At 39.8% G+C, this 22,968-nt stretch overlaps 3 protein-coding genes across 4 annotated transcripts in view; 2 read left to right on the forward strand and 1 right to left on the reverse strand.

Moving 5' to 3' along the window:
- The first annotated feature begins 253 nt into the window (after positions 1 to 253).
- On the forward strand, positions 254 to 6,816 carry wsb2 (WD repeat and SOCS box containing 2). The gene is made up of 9 exons (XM_038703686.1): positions 254 to 466; positions 657 to 825; positions 2,234 to 2,436; positions 2,525 to 2,656; positions 3,620 to 3,720; positions 4,559 to 4,755; positions 5,392 to 5,481; positions 5,660 to 5,776; positions 6,220 to 6,816. The coding sequence occupies exons 1-9, from the start codon at positions 427 to 429 to the stop codon at positions 6,428 to 6,430; spliced, it is 1,260 nt and encodes a 419-aa protein (XP_038559614.1). The 5' UTR covers positions 254 to 426; the 3' UTR covers positions 6,431 to 6,816.
- Positions 6,817 to 7,302: 486 nt separating this feature from the next.
- rfc5 (replication factor C (activator 1) 5) lies at positions 7,303 to 12,135 on the reverse strand. The gene is made up of 11 exons (XM_038703688.1): positions 11,984 to 12,135; positions 11,330 to 11,394; positions 10,784 to 10,920; positions 10,563 to 10,642; positions 9,857 to 9,930; positions 8,894 to 9,053; positions 8,637 to 8,718; positions 8,374 to 8,503; positions 7,950 to 8,027; positions 7,702 to 7,756; positions 7,303 to 7,545 (listed from the first exon to the last, which is right to left on the reverse strand). Exons 1-11 carry the CDS (start codon positions 12,028 to 12,030, stop codon positions 7,446 to 7,448), a joined length of 1,008 nt encoding a protein of 335 aa, XP_038559616.1. The 5' UTR covers positions 12,031 to 12,135; the 3' UTR covers positions 7,303 to 7,445.
- A 1,465-nt stretch (positions 12,136 to 13,600) lies between these two features.
- The window catches only part of ksr2 (kinase suppressor of ras 2), a 119,927-nt gene continuing 110,559 nt past the window's right edge, over positions 13,601 to 22,968 (forward strand). For both annotated transcript variants that reach the window (XM_038704594.1, XM_038704595.1), the window contains exon 1: positions 13,601 to 14,430. In XM_038704594.1, coding sequence (XP_038560522.1) covers positions 14,257 to 14,430 — 174 coding nt within the window. In that variant the 5' untranslated portion in view covers positions 13,601 to 14,256. The remainder of the gene's footprint in view (positions 14,431 to 22,968) is intronic.

A 22,968-nucleotide genomic window follows, 5' to 3' on the forward strand; every position in this document is an offset into this window, starting at 1 on the left:
GTCTGTCTTCATATTGGGATCTTGGCAGGAATACAATAATAATGTTAATTTCAACTAATTGAGCTGACCTTGATATTTTAATAATGACAGGATAACAGGTCAACAGTGGAAAAAGGACGATTGTAAACATGTAGGCTTTTATAATTTAGTGAGGGGGTGTGGCATGGCTTACTGAGGTTACGTAATGAAAGAAAAACGTGACCACGTTGAGCAACATTGTAGCCAATGGTACAAAGTGACTCAAACAGGAAACTAGGGGAACATTTTTGTTTCACATTTTTCACATAACGGGCGGAGTGTCTCACAGCCAGGAGTCTCCGGACATAAACGTGCTTTCTGCCTTATTTCAAATGGACGGCTGGACTCAAACAGGGAGGACGCACTCAGGAGGACAGAGATAAAGCGAAGAATGTGAAGAGGGAAACGATGTGCTCCACCGAAAACAACGCGGAGCTGCATCCGACATGTAAGTCTCGTTTTAATGAATATCCCCCGAGCTCGGTCATGTTGTCTTTGCAACGCTCCGTAACCAGGCAGCGGTGTCTGGAGAAAACGTAGCCCCGGGAGGGGAAGCTGGTTCAGATAAGGCTGTCAGGGTCGGTGAGGCATGAATCTGTCAGCCGTTGAATTCATGTTGCCTTTCCGTCCCCCTCCAGCGTCGGACCCGGCTCTCATCCTGGAGCTGAAGACCAGGCGTCCTCCGTCCTTGGAGGGCCGGGCGGGGTGCGAGACCTGGAGCGTGGACTTCTCCCCGGACGGAGCCTGGTTCGCCTGGTCTATGGGACACGGGATCGTCTGGGTGGTCGCCTGGCCTCTGGACTCCGAGTAGGTTTACATTTTAATCCACGCATGATGCATTCAGGGGCCCCTGGCTTATGTTTAAAAAAAATAAAGGTAGGAAGAATGTGGTTTTTGTATGTGTGAGAGATAAAGCCACACACTGGGACAGAACAATCTTTAATTAGAGTCCAAGCAGCGAAGGGTCTCAAGGTGATGCTGTAATAGTTTCCGTTTTCGCAGTTATCTCGAAAACGGGTTGCCTTCTTTCATCTCTTTAATCGCTTAGGCCTGTCTTCCTCTGGGCTTCTACTCAAAAGATGTCCGATTGCTTGGACCCCGCGGCTAAATCTTATGCTTGACTTTATTATTTAAGAGCTAATTACAAAAAAGTAAAAGGAAAACAAAACGCAGACCTCTAACTTGTCAAAAATATACTAGTACCCCAACGACTGACACCACCAGTTTCTCAACTAGCGTTTATATTATGGAGACCCAAAGTGTTCAGTGTTAATCAGAATCAGCTTTATTTGCCAGGTATGTTTACACATACTAGGAATTTGACTCCGGATTGGACAATGCTCACGATGTGCTTACTTATACAATAATAACACAATAAAGTCAAACAAACAGACAGATTGAGACAAACAAATAAATGAAACTTTATGAAATAAATAGCCATAGGATTAAATAAAAGAAAGCAAAATCAATCAGTGACATAAGTGCTGTGTGTCTTGACTGCCAGAGACATGGTGATGTCATGGTGCAACAGAAACAAGAAGAAGAAATAAAAACAGCTAGAGTGAAATAAAAATGTGCAGCAACTCTTTAACTGTGAAAATAATAAGAATGTATTGTATTACTTCACAAATTCTCCATTAGGGATCATTTCAAGCTAAAATACTATTTGATAGTCAGTCGGTTTGCCAGAGCAAGTGTGAAATAATAACATGTACATAAACAGAATAATTGTACTATTACAAATAATGGAGAACTATATAAACACCTTCATTTTTTTAATGAAGGTAAATGTGTTTGCGTGTGCATCTAGCCCATCTCACAGCACATTTCTCACATTCATTTCAGTTGATACTAAAAACAAATGTTGAGGTTTGATAACCACCTTTAGTGTTTACACAACAGCCCTTGATAAAATGGTGCAGGGACAGTTGGAAAAACAAACAGTATGGAGGTAGCAGAAGCAATAGTCAGTGAATCAAATTAAATGTGTTTTATTTGCAGCTTCTCTTTTTCCATTAAAATTAAAAATGTGCCAGAAAATCAAGACTTGCCTACTGATATTACTAAACCTAACTGTTGGGTTGTTTTAATCCTGAATATGGCATTTCCAACAGCGCTCAAAGGCAGCATCAGTTAGTCACCAACTCCAGCTTCACACCGCCTACATGAGGGATTTTTAGAGGATCTGCATACTTGATGCTCTTCTCACCCACAGAGAAAGTCAGAATGGAGAGACCGACCGAGGAGACAAGAGCTTCAGTTGTGGTCATCCAGTATGGGGCCTCGCCTTCGGACCCAGACCTCCAAAGTCAGCTGCAGCGGCAAACCCAGCCAAAACACCACCTAAAGGGAACAACAGCCTGCTTCTGGCCACAGGCTTGGAGAACGGCGTGATCAAAATCTGGAACGTGTTAACAGGTGAGGTTTCTGCTGGTGAGGACGTCATGAGCGCTGTTCTCGGGGTATTACGAGTCGGTTGTTGCTGATTTTTGAAATGCATTTTTAGGGAATGCTGTATTTGATCTCCATGGCCACGAAGGGGTTGTGAGGCACCTGGTCTTCCCCCAGAATGGGACGCTCACACTCATCTCATCTTCTCGGGACAAGACTTTGAGGATTTGGGACCTGGCTCAGAAAGGTACGTACAGTTTTGTGCTTTAATTTTAAAAACTCACTAAAGTCCAGACTCACCGCTTCTTCAACAACTAAATACCTGAGACAATCTGTCAAAAATTTTCAAGAGTTTGTTTTCACCTCCTCTTGTGATAACAGTTTGAGTGGTGTTCCTTACTGATATGAAGTGTTTACTTAAATGCAACGCACACACTGTTTCATAGGTAAATAGTTTAAGGAGCAGTTGTTGACATTCAGGGCGGATATTAGTAAAGAGCAGTTACATTTAGGAGCGTGTTTTGTATAAATTCATTTTGTTTGTTAAACTTATCTGGTAAATGTTAGTTAAGAGTGTTTTTTTGTTTTTTTTAATATCGATTTCCAACCTTTCCCAGTTTCATTTAATGCCAGTAAGATACGAGACTCTGCTCACAGGTGGGAAAACTCTGAAGCTGCTAAGCTACTAATAATACATTATTGGTGAACATGTTTCCGTTTTACTGACATTGCTCATAAATGCTGCGCTTTTCTGCAGCTGACTTGTCAAATGTCAGGGTATCCTTGAACACACCCACATCAAAACGTCCCTGCTCAAACATTAAAGCCATTAAAGGCTCTCTGTGAGCTATTACCAAACTGAATTTCACACTGAATTGATATTGACTGAAACCAGTGGCTGCCTGGTTTGTTGTAAATCAGTCTGAAGACTCACAGTATGCATTGTTAAAAAGTGGGCAATAAGCATCTGATGTGTGCAACTTCAGTTTTTAAATCGTCGGTTAAAATATTTTTCTGCTTCGTTCCGTGTATTTGCCACCTCGCCTCTGTGTTTTGTCACAGCCCACTCTGACTACTAAACCTTCTGTTTGAATGGAAGAGGTTAAAGCAAACAAATGTTCATGTACACACACAGGAGTTTTTTGGTATCCAGTGATGTCTGATGTAGCGTGTCTCATTCCTAGTAAAACTTTTAATCTGCCTATTGTAGGTAAAAAGGTGCAGGTGCTTTCTGGCCATAAAGACTGGATCAGCTGCTGCAGCGTCTCGTCAGACTGCAGCATGATTGCGTCTGTCGGCAGGTTTGACAGAGTGAGTTATGTTACTGTGGATAATGTTGATTTATTTTCATGGCAAAGCCAGATATTGCAACACAGAAACACAAACATTTGCATTTACTGTTGATCCTGAAGGACACTATTTTCCACCTAATCGTTTTGTGTATTTTTGTGTAATTAGACTCTTTACCTCTGTGTGTTTAAAACTACAATACTTCTGAATGCCCAAAGTCTCCAAGCTGTCCGGAACAAAGCTCCCTTTTATGCTCCTACTTGATGCTTTTTAATCTAGATTCACTCCATCAGCTTAGGAAGTAATAAGTTTTGTGTCAAATCAGTGACCATAACATTTTCCAACTGTAACCAGAGTTGTGCAAAAGGGAAATGGGGCGCTCTTTCTTTTGCACGGCTTTGTGGTTTTTAGGCCGAAAAGATGGGGCTTTTTTAATTTCACACTGCTTCAAGTTTATTTTTCAAGGACCCTGGAATGAAAGCGAAAGTGTGTTTTTCTTTTTAAGCTTCTGGTCACAGGCCTGTTTTTCTGATCATTAAAGCAGGTTTAACAGATGTGGAAGATTGTATTTGCATTAACGTTTATTTATTGGTGTCTGACAGGCAAGAATGAAACTGAAGGTCCAGATACGTTTAACCAAGTTACTCATAGCTTTTAATGTGTTTGTTTTCAGTGCAGTGTTTGCTTGTTAATGTGTTTGGCCAGGTCTGTTGCTCACGAGCATGCGGCAATAAGGTTATCTTCCAAGTTGCTGTAAAACTGAGAAAGTTTAGCAGTTTGATTCTTTGTTGGTTGTTTTATACCTTTTTACAGCAAGGTATTAAGACCCGTTAACCCTTCGTGATTTTACCTTCATCAGATGGTGTGTCTGTGGAGTCTGCGGTCATATACATTCATGAGGAACCTGACAGGAGGGACCCATAAGACCTTGTACCTCTTATCTTCCTGTGACTTCTCTCCTGACGGGGCGCTGCTCGCCACCGCAGCCTTCAGTGGCTCCAGCTGGTGGATCGACCTCTGGGACCCCTACACTACAGAGAAACTGGCCACACTGGTGTAAGTTTACACACAAAATGTACTGAATGTTTTGTACTGGAAATAAAAAGGCATGTTTCTGAAACTGAGTGACACATCACACTGGTGGCAAATGCGTCTTAGAATGCACTTTTTATTTCTTTACAGGAAGACAAATAGCATCTCTAGTACTGTAGAGTTAGTAAGTAAAAAATCTTAACTTTGCTCCTAGAAATTTGGAGTTTTATTTTTAATGCCATTTTTTACGAGGAGGGTGAGTCCTAAACATCCTTCACTGCCACAATCACTGTTTACATCTGACACATTGCCTGAAAGTGTCCTTGTGTCCTACATCTGGTGCAAACTGTTTTGGATCTTATTAAATTTCACATTATATACAGTACATTCAAGCCAAAATTTAATTTTAATATGTACAGTGGACCTTCTAAGTATAACTCACATGTGCAGTATGTTCTAAACCACTTAAATATACCACAACAGAATCCTCGGGTAAATAAACTTACTTTTGTGGCATATTGAGAAGAGAAAAAAATTATACTCTGCATGTTAGTGAAACATAGTGCACAGTAAAATTGCACAATAAAGTCCCCAGAAAGTACGCCATGTTTAATTTAACATTCATGTCTTAAAAAACTCTTCTGTTTTTTCTTCCCGCAGTGACTACTTCGAGGATTACGGGCAAAGCCAAATCTCAGCAATACAGTTCTCCCCCAATGGTTTGCACTTGGCTATCGTGACTGATGACAGGTGAGTAGTTTATTTTTATTTTTTTTACCTTTTATTAGATAGGATATGGAAAGCTGAAAAGAGACGGGAGCAGAGGGGATGACATGTAGCAAAGGACTATTTTATAAATAGTTTATTTTATGTTATCATGTAAGTGTTTCTGGATAAAATGATTTCAGCAGACGTCTTGTGTTTGCAGAGCACTTCGGATCTGGGAGCCGGGAAATAAAGGGATGGTGATGCAGACGAAACCAGACCGAGACTCTAATGGACTCTGCTGTGACTACCATCCACGAGGGGGGGTGGTCGCCACAGGGTAAAAATCCTCAAGAATTTATATAGAGAATATAAAATTTGTACCACTTGTACACTTCAGAAATGTTGAAAAAGAAGCATGAAAACATCCATAGAACTTCTTCTTAACCCACTGCTACAACTTAACCCATTTTCTTGCCGCCCATTCGTATGTGGAAAAATGCAACAATATCACTCTCTAGCTCTATAATTATGTTTTAGCTTAAAAAAACCGAATTGCTCAACAGGAAAATGGCAATTTTGATAATCTGGAGAGAGAGAGTTTTTTTTTTTTTTAATTGTTCAGCCCAATTTGAACCTGTTTAACAGTGTTTGCACCTGCAATTTTTTGTGTAGGTGAGATGTATCCTTTACTAGTTTGCATGTGTAAGTTGCAGTGCATTAAGCCGTCTTGGCCACCTTAAACTGCAACACTAACTGTACCCTGATACCCTTCTGCAACAGAACCAGAGACGGCCACGTGAGGTTCTGGAGAGCGCCCAGGACGGTGCCCAGCCTGTGCCACCTGTGCCGATCCAGCCTGCGCCACTCTGTCTCCACACACCAGATGGAGCCACTGCCCCTCCCCAAGAGGATCCTCCAGTACCTCACCTACAGAAACATCCCTGACCACCTCAACACCTGCTGCTCCTCAGATGAAGAATGGGAAGGTTAACTATGAACATTAACACAATGCAACTCTTGACATTCGCAGCGGGTGACTAAGCACTGTCATGCGTTTTTCTGTTTGATTAGTTTGATGAAGCTTGATTTGGCAACAGATCTTATTGTAACTGACTTTAGATGCAACATTCCTACAGTAAGGAGTTCATTTATTGCACTACTCTTGTAAGACGATGCATAAACTCACTGTTCACATGCTTGACTCGAATCACAATTTTATATTCTTAATTTATTGTGTAAATATCAATGTATATGCATTTCTAATTCCTGTGTTTACCCTCATAAACTGCACATACACTACTGCTGAACAGCACATGGTAATTGTTAAACAAAAACTGGAGTTGTAGGAAATAGTTTTATTAAACAGATTCAAAGACATGTACGTGTCAGATGCATTCTTACTCAGTTGTATGTATTTGTTTACCTCATATTTTCAATGGATGAATTGGTGACAGTAAGTCCTTCAAAGGGTTAACTAAATTTATAGTTTTCCAAGTCCATATTTTAAGTGCCCACAGGATAGATCTTTTTTGGTGCTTGAGTTAGAAAGGATTGCCTTCTATGTTGCTTAGTTTGTATGCAGATGTGAGTGACTCAGATAGCTGCTACCATTTGTGTCAGTGCACCAACTCTCGTGCAGTCGTGGGCACTCTTAATGGCATCTGCTTACTCATTAAACAAATTTAGAATCTGAGAAAATCTACCTACGGCATTCTCAGCTCTTCAGGGTATCATTGTTCACCACAGCCATAGGGAGGAAATAAACAGGTGAACCCTATACACACACTTCCAGAAAGGACCTAGTGTACAACATTTTGGACAAACTGGCAGAGCAGGAAATGAAAGACAAAGTGTCGCCTGAAATCTGGATGTAGCTGTGTTTTAATTGTGGTACAAACAGAAGTGATGGTAGTCAGCAGGGAATTGGTGAAAAAGTTTTGCCTCCACAAGCGGTTTGCATTCTGGAGACTGTATTTCGTTGTGGTGGTGTAAAGCGGTCACTGTATTTAGGAGGCCTCGCTGACCACGAGGTCCCTCACTGCCTGGAAAGCTGCAACCATGGAGCTCAGCTGGATTTTCTCATCAGTTCCTGAGGCGACCCTGTGTCTGAGGAGATGACGTATGATAAGTCCAGAAACAACATTTCCCCAACATCTGGATGCTTTCATGATGTTAATGTGTGACTGTTTACAATTACTTAATGTAATGTTACTTTGTAATGTGAGCTTTTCCATATTCGGACACATGAGTGATCTCACTTACTCGACGTCAGCCAGCTTGATGAGCAGAACAATCCGAATAGCTGGAGGGAAGTCAACTTGAAGGAGGGAAAAGAAAAGAAATATTCATCAAACTACTGAAAGACTTTGAAGTCGCAAAAGATCACCAACACATATCGGCTAATGCCAGAGCAGTGAGAGTTAACCTACAAGTGTATACCAACCACAGGTCAAGTAATTGTTGGGAATTGGAAAACATAATACCTGGTTTGCCATCTGCAGTGGCCTTACCTCTGTGTATGAGCAAATGAACCTCAGTGAGGATATCATGCAGGGCCAAACCCTTCAAAGTCTTCAGCTGAAGGATTTCTGTGAAGATGGCATTAAGGGGTTGCAAGAACACAAACTGAACTGGTGTTACTGGGCGTCTTGTTATACATTTTGAAAAGTTTATATTTATTTTTATTATTATTAAATCATGCAAAACATGAAGCACGGGTTATATTTGCAAATGTTTTTTTAAACATGGCAGATTTACTGATCATTTAGCTACAGCTAGCTTCTGTTATCAGTTGCAAGAAAGAAATGCACTGAATATACAGCAACATCAGGATGTTTAGCTTTAGGTAATACAGAACATAAATATAGAGAGATTAATCTACAGTAAAGCTTCCTCAGTGAAATATCCTGAAGGACAAGGCAAGGTGAAGGATACGGTTGTACGCTGTGGTGAAGTCTTTGTTGAGCGACCAGTCGAGGATGTTGGCTATGTCTGAGCGGAGGGGGTGACCTGTGCAGGTGTACACTGTGTCCTCTGTGACCTTCTCATAGGCCATACTGGTGCTCTGAAATCACAGAGGTGGAATGCAATTAATACAGTTCATTCTTCTATGATATAAAAACGAGGATAATGTATTTTAACACCGTATGAATTGAAAACACTGAAACTTCAAGGACAGGATGAGCTTCTGGCCGTACCTGCAGTATGTTGAGTGATCTTCTCATATCACCTGATGATAAGGTCACAATGGCCTTCATTCCATCTGGAGTTATGTCAATACTGCCACAAAAAGATTCACTCAATCAACAGGCAGATTAATGTTAAACTAAACTGTGTATTACTACATGTGTATAAACATGCATCATATTTAAACATAAAGGTATTGTCAAACTGTCATCCCATAAATTAAAAACCTTCACAACAGTCCCCTTCATACACACAAACACACACTTACCCCTCCTGCTGGACTACATGCTCCAGCCGAGGGATCATCTGGTCTGGGGACAGCGGGCCGAAGCGAAACCTGGTGCAGCGAGACTGCAGGGCCGGGATGATCTTGGACAGGTAATTGCAGATCAGACAGAATCGAGTGTTTTCTGTAAACTTCTCAATCACTGAGACAGAGTGGTGGTGGGGGGGGATGGACGCAAGTTAGAATCAATGTAACTAAGAACTGTGAAAGGTACGTTGCATATAAGAACCCAGAAGTGAAATACGATCAGCTCTGACATGCCACAGTTCTCTCATACAACTCACTTAACCTCTTTTTCCAGCTGCTGTAAGAAACACATTCATCATGTGACATTCTTTCTGTCAATATCCACACATTACTTCACAAACAAACCACATACTGTATGTTTGTAAATGTTTATGTGCGGCATTTGTCTGATACAAACTGAGCTGACGGTAATGAAAGCAAATTCATCAAGTGAGACATTGTGGTCATTAAAAAATATTAACTTAAGCTTTCAGTTCAAGTTTACTAGCAATCTATCACAAACGCAGCCACAATAAAAAAACAAACACATATATATATATATATATATATATATATATATATATATATATATATATATATATATATATATATATATATATATATATATATATATATAATATATATATATAATAATATATATATATAAAATAGTGTATGTGTGGCCTGCTCTGAACAAAACAACATTGTTCATCATCACGCTCTATGATCACACAAGTTTATGTTAGATGATTTTCCCAAAGACACAACATTCCTGTTTAACTCGATCAATAGTTAAAACCAAATCTTTAGATGGTTTTTAAGATGAATATCAGGGTGTACAAGTAGATACGATGTAATTCACCAGCAGCCAAATTGCCTGGCTGCTCAGTGAGCCGTGTGGCTCACAGTGGGCTACGCCCGGCCGAACAGATGGCTTACCTCGCCGCAGTGCATTCTGGGCATCCTGGGTCATGGCATCGGCCTCGTCCAGTATCACCAACTTGAAGCCTTTCCTGGGGGACGGACAGAAAGGCAGCAGTTTAAATAAAACCCCTTGAATTTATGGGTTGCAGATAAAAGAGATTTAAGAACATTTCTGAAAGTGTGATGGAAATTCTTGTGAGCTCGTCAACTCATGAGACAAGGTTTCGGGAAACTCGGGATGTCCTGATATTGAAGCTCGGCTGAGGAGAAAGGCAACAGCAGCAGAAAGTGAGGACACAGAGTGGAGCCGAACCCAAATCTCAAGGTGTCTTCCTGATGGGGAGTATTTATCCTTACAAGAGCTACTGACATTCACTAAGAGTCCAAATAAGGTTCTTCTACACCCCCCTATATATGTGTGAAGGTTCTACTGGATATTAGTTCAAAATGATGAGACAGTGAGTATCTAAGTTAGCCTAAGTCACGCTGTGTGTCAGTCAAGTCACATGCTAAGGAAGAAAGGTCATAATCTAATTTTGACCTTGGATTGCAGAGGAAATGGACCAGAGTTTAGCCATATCAAGGCAACTGCGTCAGAGTTAACTTAGTGAGTCAAAGGCTGGGACCCTAGGCTTTCTTACCCTTACATGAACTGGGGAACACCCTGTGTCATATTATCCTTAAAGAAGGTATGTGATGTGATGTAGAGTTTTAGTCTTACTTGAAGATGGTCCTGGTGCTGGCAAAACTCAGAACGGGGCCGCGTACAACATCAATTCCTCTGTCATCTGATGCATTTAGCTGCAAAAAAAAATCAATATCAAAAGACCCACAAGGTGTCGTGTCTCTTTTCTAAACCACTGATTATGTCAGGCGCAAAGAGAAACAGAAGCCCTCACATCCCAATAAATCAAAAGCTTGGCATGGGGAGGGGTAGTGTACCTCCAACACCATGGAGTTGAACTCTTTGTCCTTGTACAGCTGCCTGGCACAAGCAAGGATGGTGGAGGTTTTGCCCGTTCCAGGGGGGCCATAGAACAAGAGATGGGGAAGCCTGTCCTCACTGATAAACTTCTGGACTGAAGAGATGGAAAACAGTAGTAAAAACAAGGACGTTATATTTACATTCTGAATATGATGTGTTCCTTTTGAATGTACAATTAATTTAAAACATGAGGGAAACTTTGAAACCTGTTGCTTGCATACGGTTAATAATTAATGGCACTTACAGTACAACTATAGTAAAAACAAAAGAAAACAAAGACAAGAGTCAGCTACACTGACAGACAGCAGGGAAAGTTATTCCTACACGGACATCTTATACAATTGTAATTCATATGTATTAACTATTTGGTGGCTTCGTGCTATAAATGTGATAAAAAATGAAGCAGTAGATTTATTATCCATACATGTAAGTTAACGTGTAATTGATGAACCCAGTTGTGCTGAGGCTTTAGGGATGATGATTCTGGCAGTCCACATACTTACTGGTGCTTAGAATATCTTTGTGTGAGATCAGATCATCAAGTTTCTGCGGTCTGTATTTTTCAACCCTGGAAGATGGAGAAAGAAGAAACACATCGTACATTGTAATCAGTAATAAATACTTCCTGTTGCTGAATGTCTAAAGTTTGCGAGTTGTTACTGTACAAGCACATGTTGACGTTACAAGGATCTCAAACCAGCATCACAGATTAGCAGCATGTTAGAGACTAAAAGTATAATTCTCTGCATATGCAATGCACACTTGTCAACGTTAAGAGACTTCAAATTGTTGGCTGACACTGTTCAACTCGGCAAGTATATGTGTCAAAGAATATGTCAACTTTACGATAGCTTCACAGTTGAGGCTGCAGCATTTCCGACGAGCCATTTGTTTCAACTGACAACACAGCGATTCTTGAAGCATTTAACGTTATATATGCCGAATTAAAGAGAAACTCATATGGCTGCTTGTAAAATATTCGTTTTACAAGTACGACGACTACCAGAGCTATTTGTAAATACTAGATAACTTAGTCGACAGAAATCTTCATAATGTGTCGAGCTGCTAGCTTGAATCCCTAGTAGGCAGGTTAACAATTAGCTAGCTAGCACGAACTACTCTTAGGTATCTGTGTTAAAGAACATATTTCAACTCACCATGGCAAGTTTCTAGTCTGTAACGGTGCTTTACTTGTGGAAGCCATGTGTTCATAAACTGTGAATTTAGCTCCAACCGGGGTTAAATACTTTATTTTCACAGTTTGATGTTGGTGGCCGTGTTTGGCGCTCTCCACGACAAAACGTACGTAAACGTCACGACGTACAACCAATCGGATCACTTTGTGGGCTCCTATGGGCCGGGTATGGGTGACGTGACCGGCCGCTGTAAAAAGTGTGTGGAAGAACGTCAAGATGCTACTTTACAAAAAGCATAATGCATGCGCAACTATTGTGATCTATACATTTCTGGAATAAATGTATATTTGAAAATATTTGATACAATGCTGTTAAAATTAAAATGATTAAAACAAGAGTCAGCTCAATATGCCGTCCTGTCTCTCTCTATCTGTCTCTCTCTATCTGTCTCTCTCTATAGCAGCCTGTCATCTCAGCTGAAGCCTCTGCAGGTGACAGAGAAATTGTAGTATAAATTTCCCCCTGTGTCGTCCCTTGCCTCATTAGAGAAGATATTGCTGTGAACTCCTGTAGATCTCCCGGAGAGCAAATTTTTCTGGGATTCATAAAGTCCTTTTCATCACTGTTATGATCAGTTAGTTATGGTAGGCTACTGATCCAACAAAAAAAGTTAAAAGTCTATAGACTTGTCTTTACCTTAAAATTCTACACACACTCATCATGATTTTACTCAAATTTAAGAAAATAAAGCCCATTCACTCCACTATAAAATTAACTTAACTCTATTAACTCCATAAATAGTACCTTTTTTGTATTGCAATTCTTGATTTGGAATCATGTGAAAATGTCTGTTTAAGATACAAGGGACTCAAAAAAAACTTGATCTGAGGGCTTGAGTTAACTGTCCAGTGTCTAAGTGTCTATTTGACATACAGCGGGTCCTGCATGCAATTCTGTAATAATCTTCATATCATTTAAACCTTATTTTGCTTTGAGATGAGAGGAGAAAGGCAGAGTTGCACAAACATTTTCTCCACTGACTTATAAATGCATATTCAGTTATATAGAAAAACTTTTCTTCTAACAATACTGTGATGACATTCATAGATGCTTATTTTTATAAGTGATGTACATGCATATTTTTCGGAGAACATGTTAAGCTGGCATTTGCATTATTATTCCACCCAATACCTTAGTAGTTGCCAACCTTACAATAAAGCAGTGTCTTGATGCCTTATCACACATTAATTACATGATTTGCTAACCAAGGAGTGATTTTTCCTACTCAGATTGTTTAATTTGAAGCCTGAAGTTGTGAAAGTGGGTATTTCAAATGAAAAAAGCAACATTTAGATTAATGTCAAAACATAAAAAACATAATTTTGTGTAACAGAAATATATTTGTGATCTCTTAAACATCCTATTTAAACTTCATTCAGATATGATGAGATCTTTAAGGTTTAAATATTTTGTCAAAAAATTTGAAAAATGAAAAGTAGGCCTATAACAAAATTACTGTAAAGTCATAAGGCCTATTAAAAACCACATAGCTAGCTATAATGTGCAGGCTGTAGATGAGTGAAGACTATGTATGTGTAGGTGCCCTGTATGGGAGTGCACACATCTCCGTGTGTGGTAAAAACATGTGAAAAGTAAGTGTCAGTTTTGTTCCTCATCCAGGCCTGGAGACTGGTTGGATCTGCGAGCCCACTGTCTCTTAATCTCGCGAGAGCGGCCCCTCACAGCGGCGCCTGGGCGATGCGATGCTGTTGCTGTGAGTTTGATTGACGGGAAACATGTCGGTGTGGTGGGAGCGAACCGGGATGCAGCTGCTGCCAAGGGAGACAAGGAGTACCTGCATCCAATCCACACATCAGCACCTTTAAAACCACCAGGCTTTCTCCCGATACGTCTGCTTATGATGCACTGAACAGCTTCTCTCTCTTTAAAAAAACCCCATCCATTTGAAGCGAAGGGGCACTCAATGGATGCTGTGGCAAACCGTGTAGTCCCGCTCGGTATCTTCATATTGTGTTTGATTTAGCCTACAACCAGAGACACCTGGATGAAACAGCAGGAACTACGAGGACTGTTGTTGCAATGGAGTCGACTCTCTCACGGCTCAAACCCCGTCTGTAAACCTACAACATCTCGTTTCATGGCGTTTTGCAGGTTGCTCTGTTCCGTGGGCTCTTCCACGTTTATGTTCTAGGCTATTCTTATTTTGTTGTTGTTGTTGTTTTTATTTTTTTTTTGAAGTGCAAAGGGAAAATAAGACCACTGCTCGCAAAACTATGAACGAGGAGATGACAAAAAGCGAAGAGCAGCATCTTAGTTTGCAGAAAGCCTTGCAGCAGTGCGAGTTGGTGCAAAATATGATAGACATAAGCATTTCTAGTTTGGAGGGTTTACGGACCAAATGTGCCACATCCAACGACTTGACACAAAAAGAGATACGAACGCTGGAGGTAAGCACCCTTTGAGTGGAATGACTGAATTTGTGCCGTGCATCTTGATCTAAATCAATACGGAGGGCTGTCACCGTCTGTTATTTATTCTAGGCCACTATGCATATTCTGTGCCTTTTCAACGACAAACTGTTTTTCTGCTGTCGGTGTTGTCATTGCATATGCAAAGGTTTTCTGCTAAAGCCCACTGCTGTCTGTGTTGTGCAGTGCAATAAATCAAGAGGCTACGGGGCTGCAGTGGGCTGTTATAGACTTGCGCATTCTGCAGGTGGCGGGGAGAGAAGGTGGCTCTTCTCCATCAGAATAATATCTGAGGCAGCCGAGGCCTATAGGCAGCCTGTGTTTACAATCCATTACCAATATGCCAGCCTGCGCATCTGTCCTTGCAGCGCATCCAGGCCCTTCTGTTATGCAAGGCGAGCAGATTACTGAAATTGTTAGGCCTACAAAATATCGTTATCCGTTTAATTGGCCCGTGGGGTATTCCGTAAATTGCGTTACGTAATGGCCATAATATCCCGGTGCTGTGTTTGAGATATCTAGACTGTCAGTTTGGAGTCCACTTAAAACCAGTCGAACACCCCACCACCACCACCATCAGTGAGAGGCTGTTATGGGACATAAAAATGCCTTAAAGTGCGATAAGGTCACTGAAAACTCAATACTGAGTGAGGACCTATGAGAATGTTATGGTGATGCCTCATGAGATTAAAACAAATACCATTAAGTGCGATAAGGTCGCCATAAACTCACCACTGAGTAGGCCTATCTGTGTGTACCATCAACACACTTTAAGTCCCAGTGGGGATAGATATTACATAAAAATATCATAAAGGGCTAAAGTAAAGGCACACTTTGTGACTGCCACAAACTAATCCCAACTCCACAGGAAAATGAGGCTTCATATTTTAAAATATATAAACAACATATAAACATGTAAGTTAGTATATATTAATGCTATGACTGGGATATTATGTGAAGTGTATAAGTGCTGCACAGACAGGGGACGGTAATGTAGTCCAAGAGGAGAGAAAACTACCGTAATATTAAGTCCAAATGTGCTGCCAGCAATGAGCAGGCCACAGTGTGAAGATAAATGTTCACTATGTTCCCTGAGTGCGTTGCAAAGCATTGTGGGTACTGGATTATTTGTCATAAGCATTACAGAAGTATTCTTTTTATTTGCCAACATATTAATATAGTCTTGAAATATATGTCATATCTCAAATATGACTTGATTGTTTAAAACCTAGATTTGACTGATTGTTTATGACCATTTTGGATGAATCCCTAGCAAAAGTACATATACGTAACTAATATGTTTAGTTTTTCTTTCTTTATTAGAAAATATAAATTGGCAATCTTAAAGCATAAATAAACAGCATTTTCATATATCTGTACCAGGTATCACATCTATACCACAAACCGCTGTGTGACTACGGGACTATACGGAAATTACACGGTGGTTTAAGGGGGGCAGAAAAAGGGTGTTGTAACTTTAGTTTTGGTCCAACGTAGAGCAGGGGAGGGTACTTTTTTCTCATCCTAAATGTATATGCTATATGTTATAGCCTTCCTTTGCAATATTGTGGAACGTTACATTAAGTGTGGAATAAAAAAGACAAGGGTTTTTATTAATATCTACATCAGTGGTGCACATTAGAAGATAGTTTCCTTTAAAAAGTGATGGCAAATACAAACATGAACATTTGCAGTCACCTATGTGGTTAAAGGGGCCTTGCAGAGATTTTTGACCATCATTGCTGCTGTACAGTGTTTTATTGTGGCAGTATTGTTTGAATCACTTGTTTTACCAGACGGGCATGCCACGAGCCTGAGGGGTGATGGGAAACACGTTTCTGGTGACTGCAGAGGGCAGCAACGCAAGGTGGCAATGTGCCAATAAAAGAGAAGATACGATAATGTAGTGAATACAGGTTCCAAATCATTCATACGTTATTTATCTGTTTATAGGTGATCTATTGAATTGAATACAGGAATATAATGCACTGGGGAAATTATCGTCTTTGTCATACACCACAATACGGGAACATCTGGCTTCACTTTGTGTACATGCTGTAGTTCTTCAAAGTGACACTGTGCACTGCAGTAAAATTTCCATAACATATTTATGTCACTTAATACCTTAAATGCGTTCATGACTTTCTACAGAGTAACCAAAGTCAGATCCATCTTATGAATTCTTTCGAGAGCTCCATCACTCTGCCTAAAGTAAAAGTTGCATCAGCAGATTTTCTCACCTCTTGATGAATCCTTTAGTTTTGTTATGGTCTCCATCAACTCCCGTGAAAAACATATGGTTCTTTAGCTTCATTATATTCACCAGCTAGTTGCTATATTGCCTCTCTGTTCTTTGGTGCTATGCAGGTAGTACACATGGGGGTTTACCAATGCTGTTTTGCTGAAAACAGATACTGCAGCTGGAAATGTGGTTGATGAGAACTGACTTTGTGGGCTTTTCATATTGCACATAGTCATTTGACTAATATAAGAATATTGATTGCTGCAGTTCTAAATTGAGTGTCAAATTTCACATCTCAGTCTGAGGGACTAATAATGTCCCAATGTATGTCCCATCTATGGTTACTCTCTCTCTCTCTCTCTCTCTCTCTCTCTCTCTCTCTCTCTTTATAACTGCATAGAAAGCCATAGTGATGACTTAGAGTTGGTGCAGACTTCCTTAAGCTTTAAATGAAGCAGTGACAGTGAGCAATGTAGCAAAACTTCACTTGTTCAGCTGCAACAACAAGATTTATCTCTGTGTTGAAGTTTTGGATAAATGCTGATTTAACCATGCTGTAGCACTCTTCACAATAAAGTTGTGTGAAAAGAAGAAAGAAATTATTTTGTTTTTGATATGCTGCTGGGACATTCACAGTGCTTGAAAAATACAGTCATTGGCCACAGTTTGAAACAAAATAATAGAAACACTGACATGTATTCATGTCAGAGGGAGATATTTTGGTAGTCATGTACTCTTTGTGGGCTGCAATTCTTCTGTTGTTAAATTTAGGCTAGAATCCCTTTGGAAAACACATTTTATCAATACCTGGGAACCAGTACAGATATGGCTGCATATCTGTCTTTTTTTAAATTGTTTGTATTATAACATTTTGTGAGAAATTAAATTAAAAAATTTCCAAAAGAAAGGCTCAACAGAAAGACACAAGTATTACAAATGAATGAGGACAAAGGAAAACACACTCAACAGTTAATTCGCAAGTGCAACAAAGGAGTTACTCCTGAGAACCGTGTAATCTTTCTCAAATACTCTGAGTTGCAGGGCCTTTCTGGATGTCAGTCCTCAACGACAAATGAGTTGTCCACCAGGGATTTTGATCAGGAGCACAATGACGTCAGCCGCACGCAAATCCTTCCTCATTAACCTGTCCTGATCTTTATTGAGTGTTGTGTGCTTGCATGGGAGATTCCTCTACGACATCTCTATTTTCCATCTCTGTTAATAACCTACAGTAGAGGACCCAGCTTGTGCCTCAGACACAATCTCTTAGAGGCGTTGAGCACTGACCCTGCTTTAGCAAAAACCTTTACCAATAATAGCAGCCTATATCATTAACTGGATGAAGTGTTAATACTGGTTTCCATTAATATGATTAAGCATTGTTGGCGGTATCCCTTGGATACACTGGTATGATCTTTTTTTTAGGCTTTCACAGAGATGCAGACACGCTACAGAGCACATGTGATCCAGTTATGTATTTCATATAATGGAAACGAGGGCAGGTCAAAAAAAGTTCTATTCATTCATATTTAAGTACATGAGATGGGTAAAGGCTTAACAATGTTTATCTGAACAAGTGTATCATCAGCTTGTTTGTTTGTTGTTGTTTCAAAGGTGTTTTTCTGCTCAGAGTCAGAAGATCAGAGGCTGTGACGAGGGTCAAAGGGTTCATTGTACTTGAAGCAAACCAGATTACACTAGGTGTTGTTCAACCACATCTGAAGGGACTTGATTTGTACCTGCTCTGAATGTCATCAAACCGCATGCCTTCCTGATCTTGTACAAATGGGAATAAGGGGGAAAGTCTCTCCTTAAATGCACCCACAAAAAGCAGTATTTGTTGAATTAGAATAAGGGCTTGAGAGAGAAATTCTAACCTTATTTTGACACTTCTGCACACCTGGCTGATTTCTGCATAGCGTGGGCATGACTGTCACATTGTCTGTCTGACATATTATCACCTTTTAAGGTGATGTGGGAAAGCAAGATGTTTCTTATTTACACATTCAGAAGTTATAGAGCAACATTATCATTCAATTTGAGTCACGTTTCTGGCCACCTGGCACATGTAACTCCAATATTCACACAATATTCACACCCACTTTTAGCTCTGTTTTTGGTCTCTGCCAACCCCAGAAGGGAAATATCTGGCTCGTTAGCTGTTAATGCTCCACTGTGTTCACCAGATTGTTGCTGACTGTGTCTGTCTGCTGTTTGGTGCTGAGCAGGTAGTGTACAGTGGTGTTAGACTTTCTTGTCGGGAAAAGGGTCGTAAAAATTCCATCATAATCTATTATTACCCAGCATTTTATTTAGAATGTTTTTTATGATAATGAGACATACAGCCTATTTAATAGCATTTGATCACAATAACATTTAATATACAGAACTTACAGATAAGAAAGATGAACAGTTGAGACAATTTTTATGTCACCACACAAAGCAAATTAATGTTCTTAACATCCTTGCTGCCACTTGCTTTCCCTGTAACATTAGCTGCCATTGGCTGATAAACGTTATCAGTATTACTTGCTTGTACTTCACCCTCAACTGTAACAAGTCCGCTTTTTTTAACCTCGTTTGTCAATCACATATCAATTATTGGGCTTTCTGAAGAAACTTTGGACATTCAGCTGGTGTGACATTTTGCGATAACTAGACTATGTAGTGATATAGCCAAACCAGTGCGATGGCTAACGCCAGCTAGACAACACGGTCATGCATGTGAGACCAAAGACAAGACTACTATAGACAACAGCTACTGGATAGGGGGTTCTACCACAGGTGGTCTACATATGGTTATAGACAGTGTTGCATGTTGATTACTTTAAATCACAGGAGATCACCCTTTGTCTTAATCTGTCAAAATGATGGATGGTCTTCAGAATTTTCCATCCTTATTAAAAAACTGATTCAATGACTGAGAATATTTGGTTAACGCGAACCTGATACAGTAAACGTGATTGAGTTGCTTTATGGGAAGTGTAGGTCAAAGAGTGACGATAGCTTGGCCTCTGATGCTTCAGCATTTTTTGTTTAATGTGTCTCTTGTGAGTTCCCCAGCTTTATGGAAGTGCACTACTAAATTATTGGAGTACCATTCTAATATGAGTCTGCTTTGATATGGTTTCTTTGTTTGATTCTTTTTGGTCTGTGGGCAATCACCGATGTCCAAAACCATTGTGTTCCCTTGTCATTAAACTTTGGGGGGCAACTACACTGTGATGGCTTCCTTGCACTTCCTCTTATGTGCCTGTTGAAGGATTGTAGAACTACACTGTCTTATGTGACTGAATGCTGCATTTACAAAATATGAAAAACTCACAGATTTTTTTCTGGAGTTTGTGGCCCCTTCAAGTTTATGAATATGCTGTCAGTGAATAGTCAAAAAAAAAAAAAAGATCTAGCACCTACTGTATATATTGTACGTCAGTACACTGAGAATGCCTATACACATGCAATGCCTTTATTTTCACCTACAAACCAGTTTAGTTGATAAATTGTCAGTAACCACAGTGTGCTACAGCTCAGTAGGCTAAATGTGGCTACTAAAAGTTGATGAATTGCTGTTTTACTAAAGTAATATATACAAATAAAAGTGTATATATTTAAGTTATGTTTCTCTTTTAGTTGTGCCTTTATCAGAACTGGAGTGAAATTCACAAATTACACCAGCCTTTGCTGAGAGACCATTTATTATGCTCTTGAATAAGCTTAAAGAGAATGCTGGACATTTATAATGTAGGAAAGTACAGGACTAACAGATCAGATAAAGCTGGTGTGGAAGTTGTCGTCTGCTGTACATTCATTAAGTGCTCCAGTTTATCTGGACTAACTGTAAGTGTAGCAGTTGCAAAGAGGGCAATTTAGTTCATGCCTCAAATGGGAATAGCACAACATAGGCTCATCTACGTCTGCTTAAAGGAACACTCTACCCTTATAGGAAATATACTGGTTTAAAAATGTTGTAGTTACAGTAGTACTCCCACCCGCTTGGACTTTTTCAGGTTGAATTGTTTGACATAACATTTAAATGGATGTAAATAGGTCTTTTTGACAGGCACCAACACAAAAAGATCCCTTAAAGACCTGTAAGTAAAATGTTTATGTTAGCCAGCTTAGTCTAGAGGCAGTATCAGAAAGCACATTAGAAACTGTCTCCAGATTTTTTGACTAATAAATTTCTTAACTTAACTTTTCCTTCCCTTATAAATTTAGGAGTATTTGTCTTCTAAGTTATTTTAATTGCACTAAAATAACACTTTTACTGTTACTTTTATCTCTTTGATGTGCAACATGGATCTAGGTCTGACCTCCACTTTAGAGACTCACCAATGTCCATGTAGTTTAGGACACAGGACAGACTTGACTTTTTGTGTTTTAGTAACGTGATAGTGAAAAAGTATAAGCAGCATTATTGGAGGTTTTCTGCAAGTCTCGCAGTCTGTGCAAGGGTGGAGACAGAAGGTAAAGATACTTAAGTGTTAGAAACAGGGATCATTTTCAGCTTTTGAGGCATGCTATTGTTAGCCTGTTAGCCCTAGCAACTCATGCTTGTGCAACTGCCCACAGTACAGTATGTTCATTCCCATCTGGTTTTCGCCACAAGTATGCCTCGCCAAATCTGCTCCGCCTGGAGCTTTTGGATGGCAATGCTGCTTAGAAGTTGGTTTTACATGCTAGGTCAGGGACATTAAACTCTTTTTACCTGGGAGCCACTGGCCACATAATTCTCACAGAGGGAGGGTTCTTGACTGCTCGATTGTAAATAAACTATTCTAACAATAAATTTCAACTATACACTCTCTTTCCTCTCCGTTGCACCTGTAATATTGTTCTCTCTGTAAGGCCTATTGCCACTTGAGATTGTATTTCTTATCAGCGGCTTTTTCCTTGCAGAGGAGATGGGGAGAAGTCATATTAAACTCCATAAAGAATATAAATTGTCCAACTTACTTGAAAGTAGATGTGGTGAACAGTGGCCTGTACTACGAAGGGAGTTCAGCCTACTCAAAGTTAACAGGGTTAACAAGCAAATTCAGGGTTGACAAACTCTGACTGCCCACAGTGGTGTTAAACGGTACTACGACGGTGAATAAGATGTTGGTTAGTTGAGTCAGTGTTAAGTTAATTAGAGTTGGTGCGCGTTCGCATAAATGGGCTGTGTTCGGTCGTGCAGACAAGAGTTTTTTTCGCAATGGCGCAGGCTCCGTATTTTCCCCAGAAGAATGCATGTTGATAGTGTCAGGATATGAGGAATTTAAGGACACGTCAAATCTAAAACCATGGCAGCCGACAAAGGCAGGGAGGTTTGTTGGCATGGCATTGAGTAAATTTGTAATTATCTTCACAGTGGTCTTATTGTAGGCTAATTCTCTATTATGTATTTTATGGCCTCTTCTTTTATATATCATATGATAATATCATTAAGATGTAAAGGTACAACTGCACATTCTGTCTATTGTAATAAAAGATTTGGAGCCAGGGGAGAGGGGGAAAGAATTTGTAGTAGATTTACGAGAAACTGATTATCAAAAATCTACAAGTTAAAAACTTGAATATATTGTCTGACATTGTATTCATACATTTATGAGAGAAACTCTCCAAAAAATAGTGGGTTTTGTTTGCAAGGAACCACATCACTTCCCTTTGCAAGACCGCAACATCACACACACACACACACACACACACTTCTGCCGTGTATTATGCATGCAGTGGAAAATTATATTAGACTTCACAATCGAATTTAGCAGTGAGTTTAGCCCACAACACTATATTATCATGCACCTTAGAGACTTGGGTGCAGGCTATTCAAAGGAAACACCAGAGTGATTTGGATTTTTTGTGACTTTAATTTCAGGGAATTTGTGATTTTTGTTCTTGTAAATTTGCCACTTTCATCTTGGATTTTTTTCTTGGCTATTAACTCCCACCCTAGCTTCCATATTTTTTGGACATGTAAAATAGTCTAATAATAATAATCTAAATGTGTGAAAACAGTTAGGATAATTCAGTTATAGCCTACAGATGGGCTACATCTCAGAAACTGTCCCGTTATTTAGCCTAATTAATATCGCCTCCCTAAAATCACATGTTCTGTATAGTACTGGGGTATTTTGTTATTTGTATATGTTGTGCTCTTGCAAATGGGTGATAAAAGGCTTTCCTCCAAAGTCCTTTGACTAAAGAACAAAATCAATGCTGGACTGTAGGTTTTCTTCAGCTGCTATTGTGAACCCTTTTAAGCTGCATTGTCATTGTGTGTTTAGGGTGGT

The sequence above is a fragment of the Micropterus salmoides genome, unplaced genomic scaffold, assembly GCF_014851395.1.
Source record: "Micropterus salmoides isolate LMB-PRFRI ecotype aquatic unplaced genomic scaffold, ASM1485139v1 Ms_hic_scaffold_7, whole genome shotgun sequence".
In the NCBI taxonomy this organism is placed as follows: Eukaryota; Metazoa; Chordata; class Actinopteri; order Centrarchiformes; family Centrarchidae; genus Micropterus; species Micropterus salmoides.

What these genes read in the sequence shown, in the direction of transcription:
- wsb2 (XM_038703686.1), top strand. Translation starts at nt 427, where the DNA reads ATGTGCTCCACCGAAAACAACGCGGAGCTGCATCCGACAT. An exon ending in CGCGGAGCTGCATCCGACAT is followed by an intron (nt 467 to 656) that starts GTAAGTCTCGTT and finishes GTCCCCCTCCAG; the next exon opens with CGTCGGACCCGGCTCTCATC. An exon ending in TTGGGACCTGGCTCAGAAAG is followed by an intron (nt 2,657 to 3,619) that starts GTACGTACAGTT and finishes TGCCTATTGTAG; the next exon opens with GTAAAAAGGTGCAGGTGCTT.
- rfc5 (XM_038703688.1), bottom strand. Translation starts at nt 12,030, where the DNA reads ATGGCTTCCACAAGTAAAGCACCGTTACAGACTAGAAACTTGCCATG. An exon ending in CCAGAATGCACTGCGGCGAG is followed by an intron (nt 9,054 to 9,856) that starts GTAAGCCATCTG and finishes ACTCTGTCTCAG; the next exon opens with TGATTGAGAAGTTTACAGAA. An exon ending in TCATTTGCTCATACACAGAG is followed by an intron (nt 7,757 to 7,949) that starts GTAAGGCCACTG and finishes CCCTCCTTCAAG; the next exon opens with TTGACTTCCCTCCAGCTATT.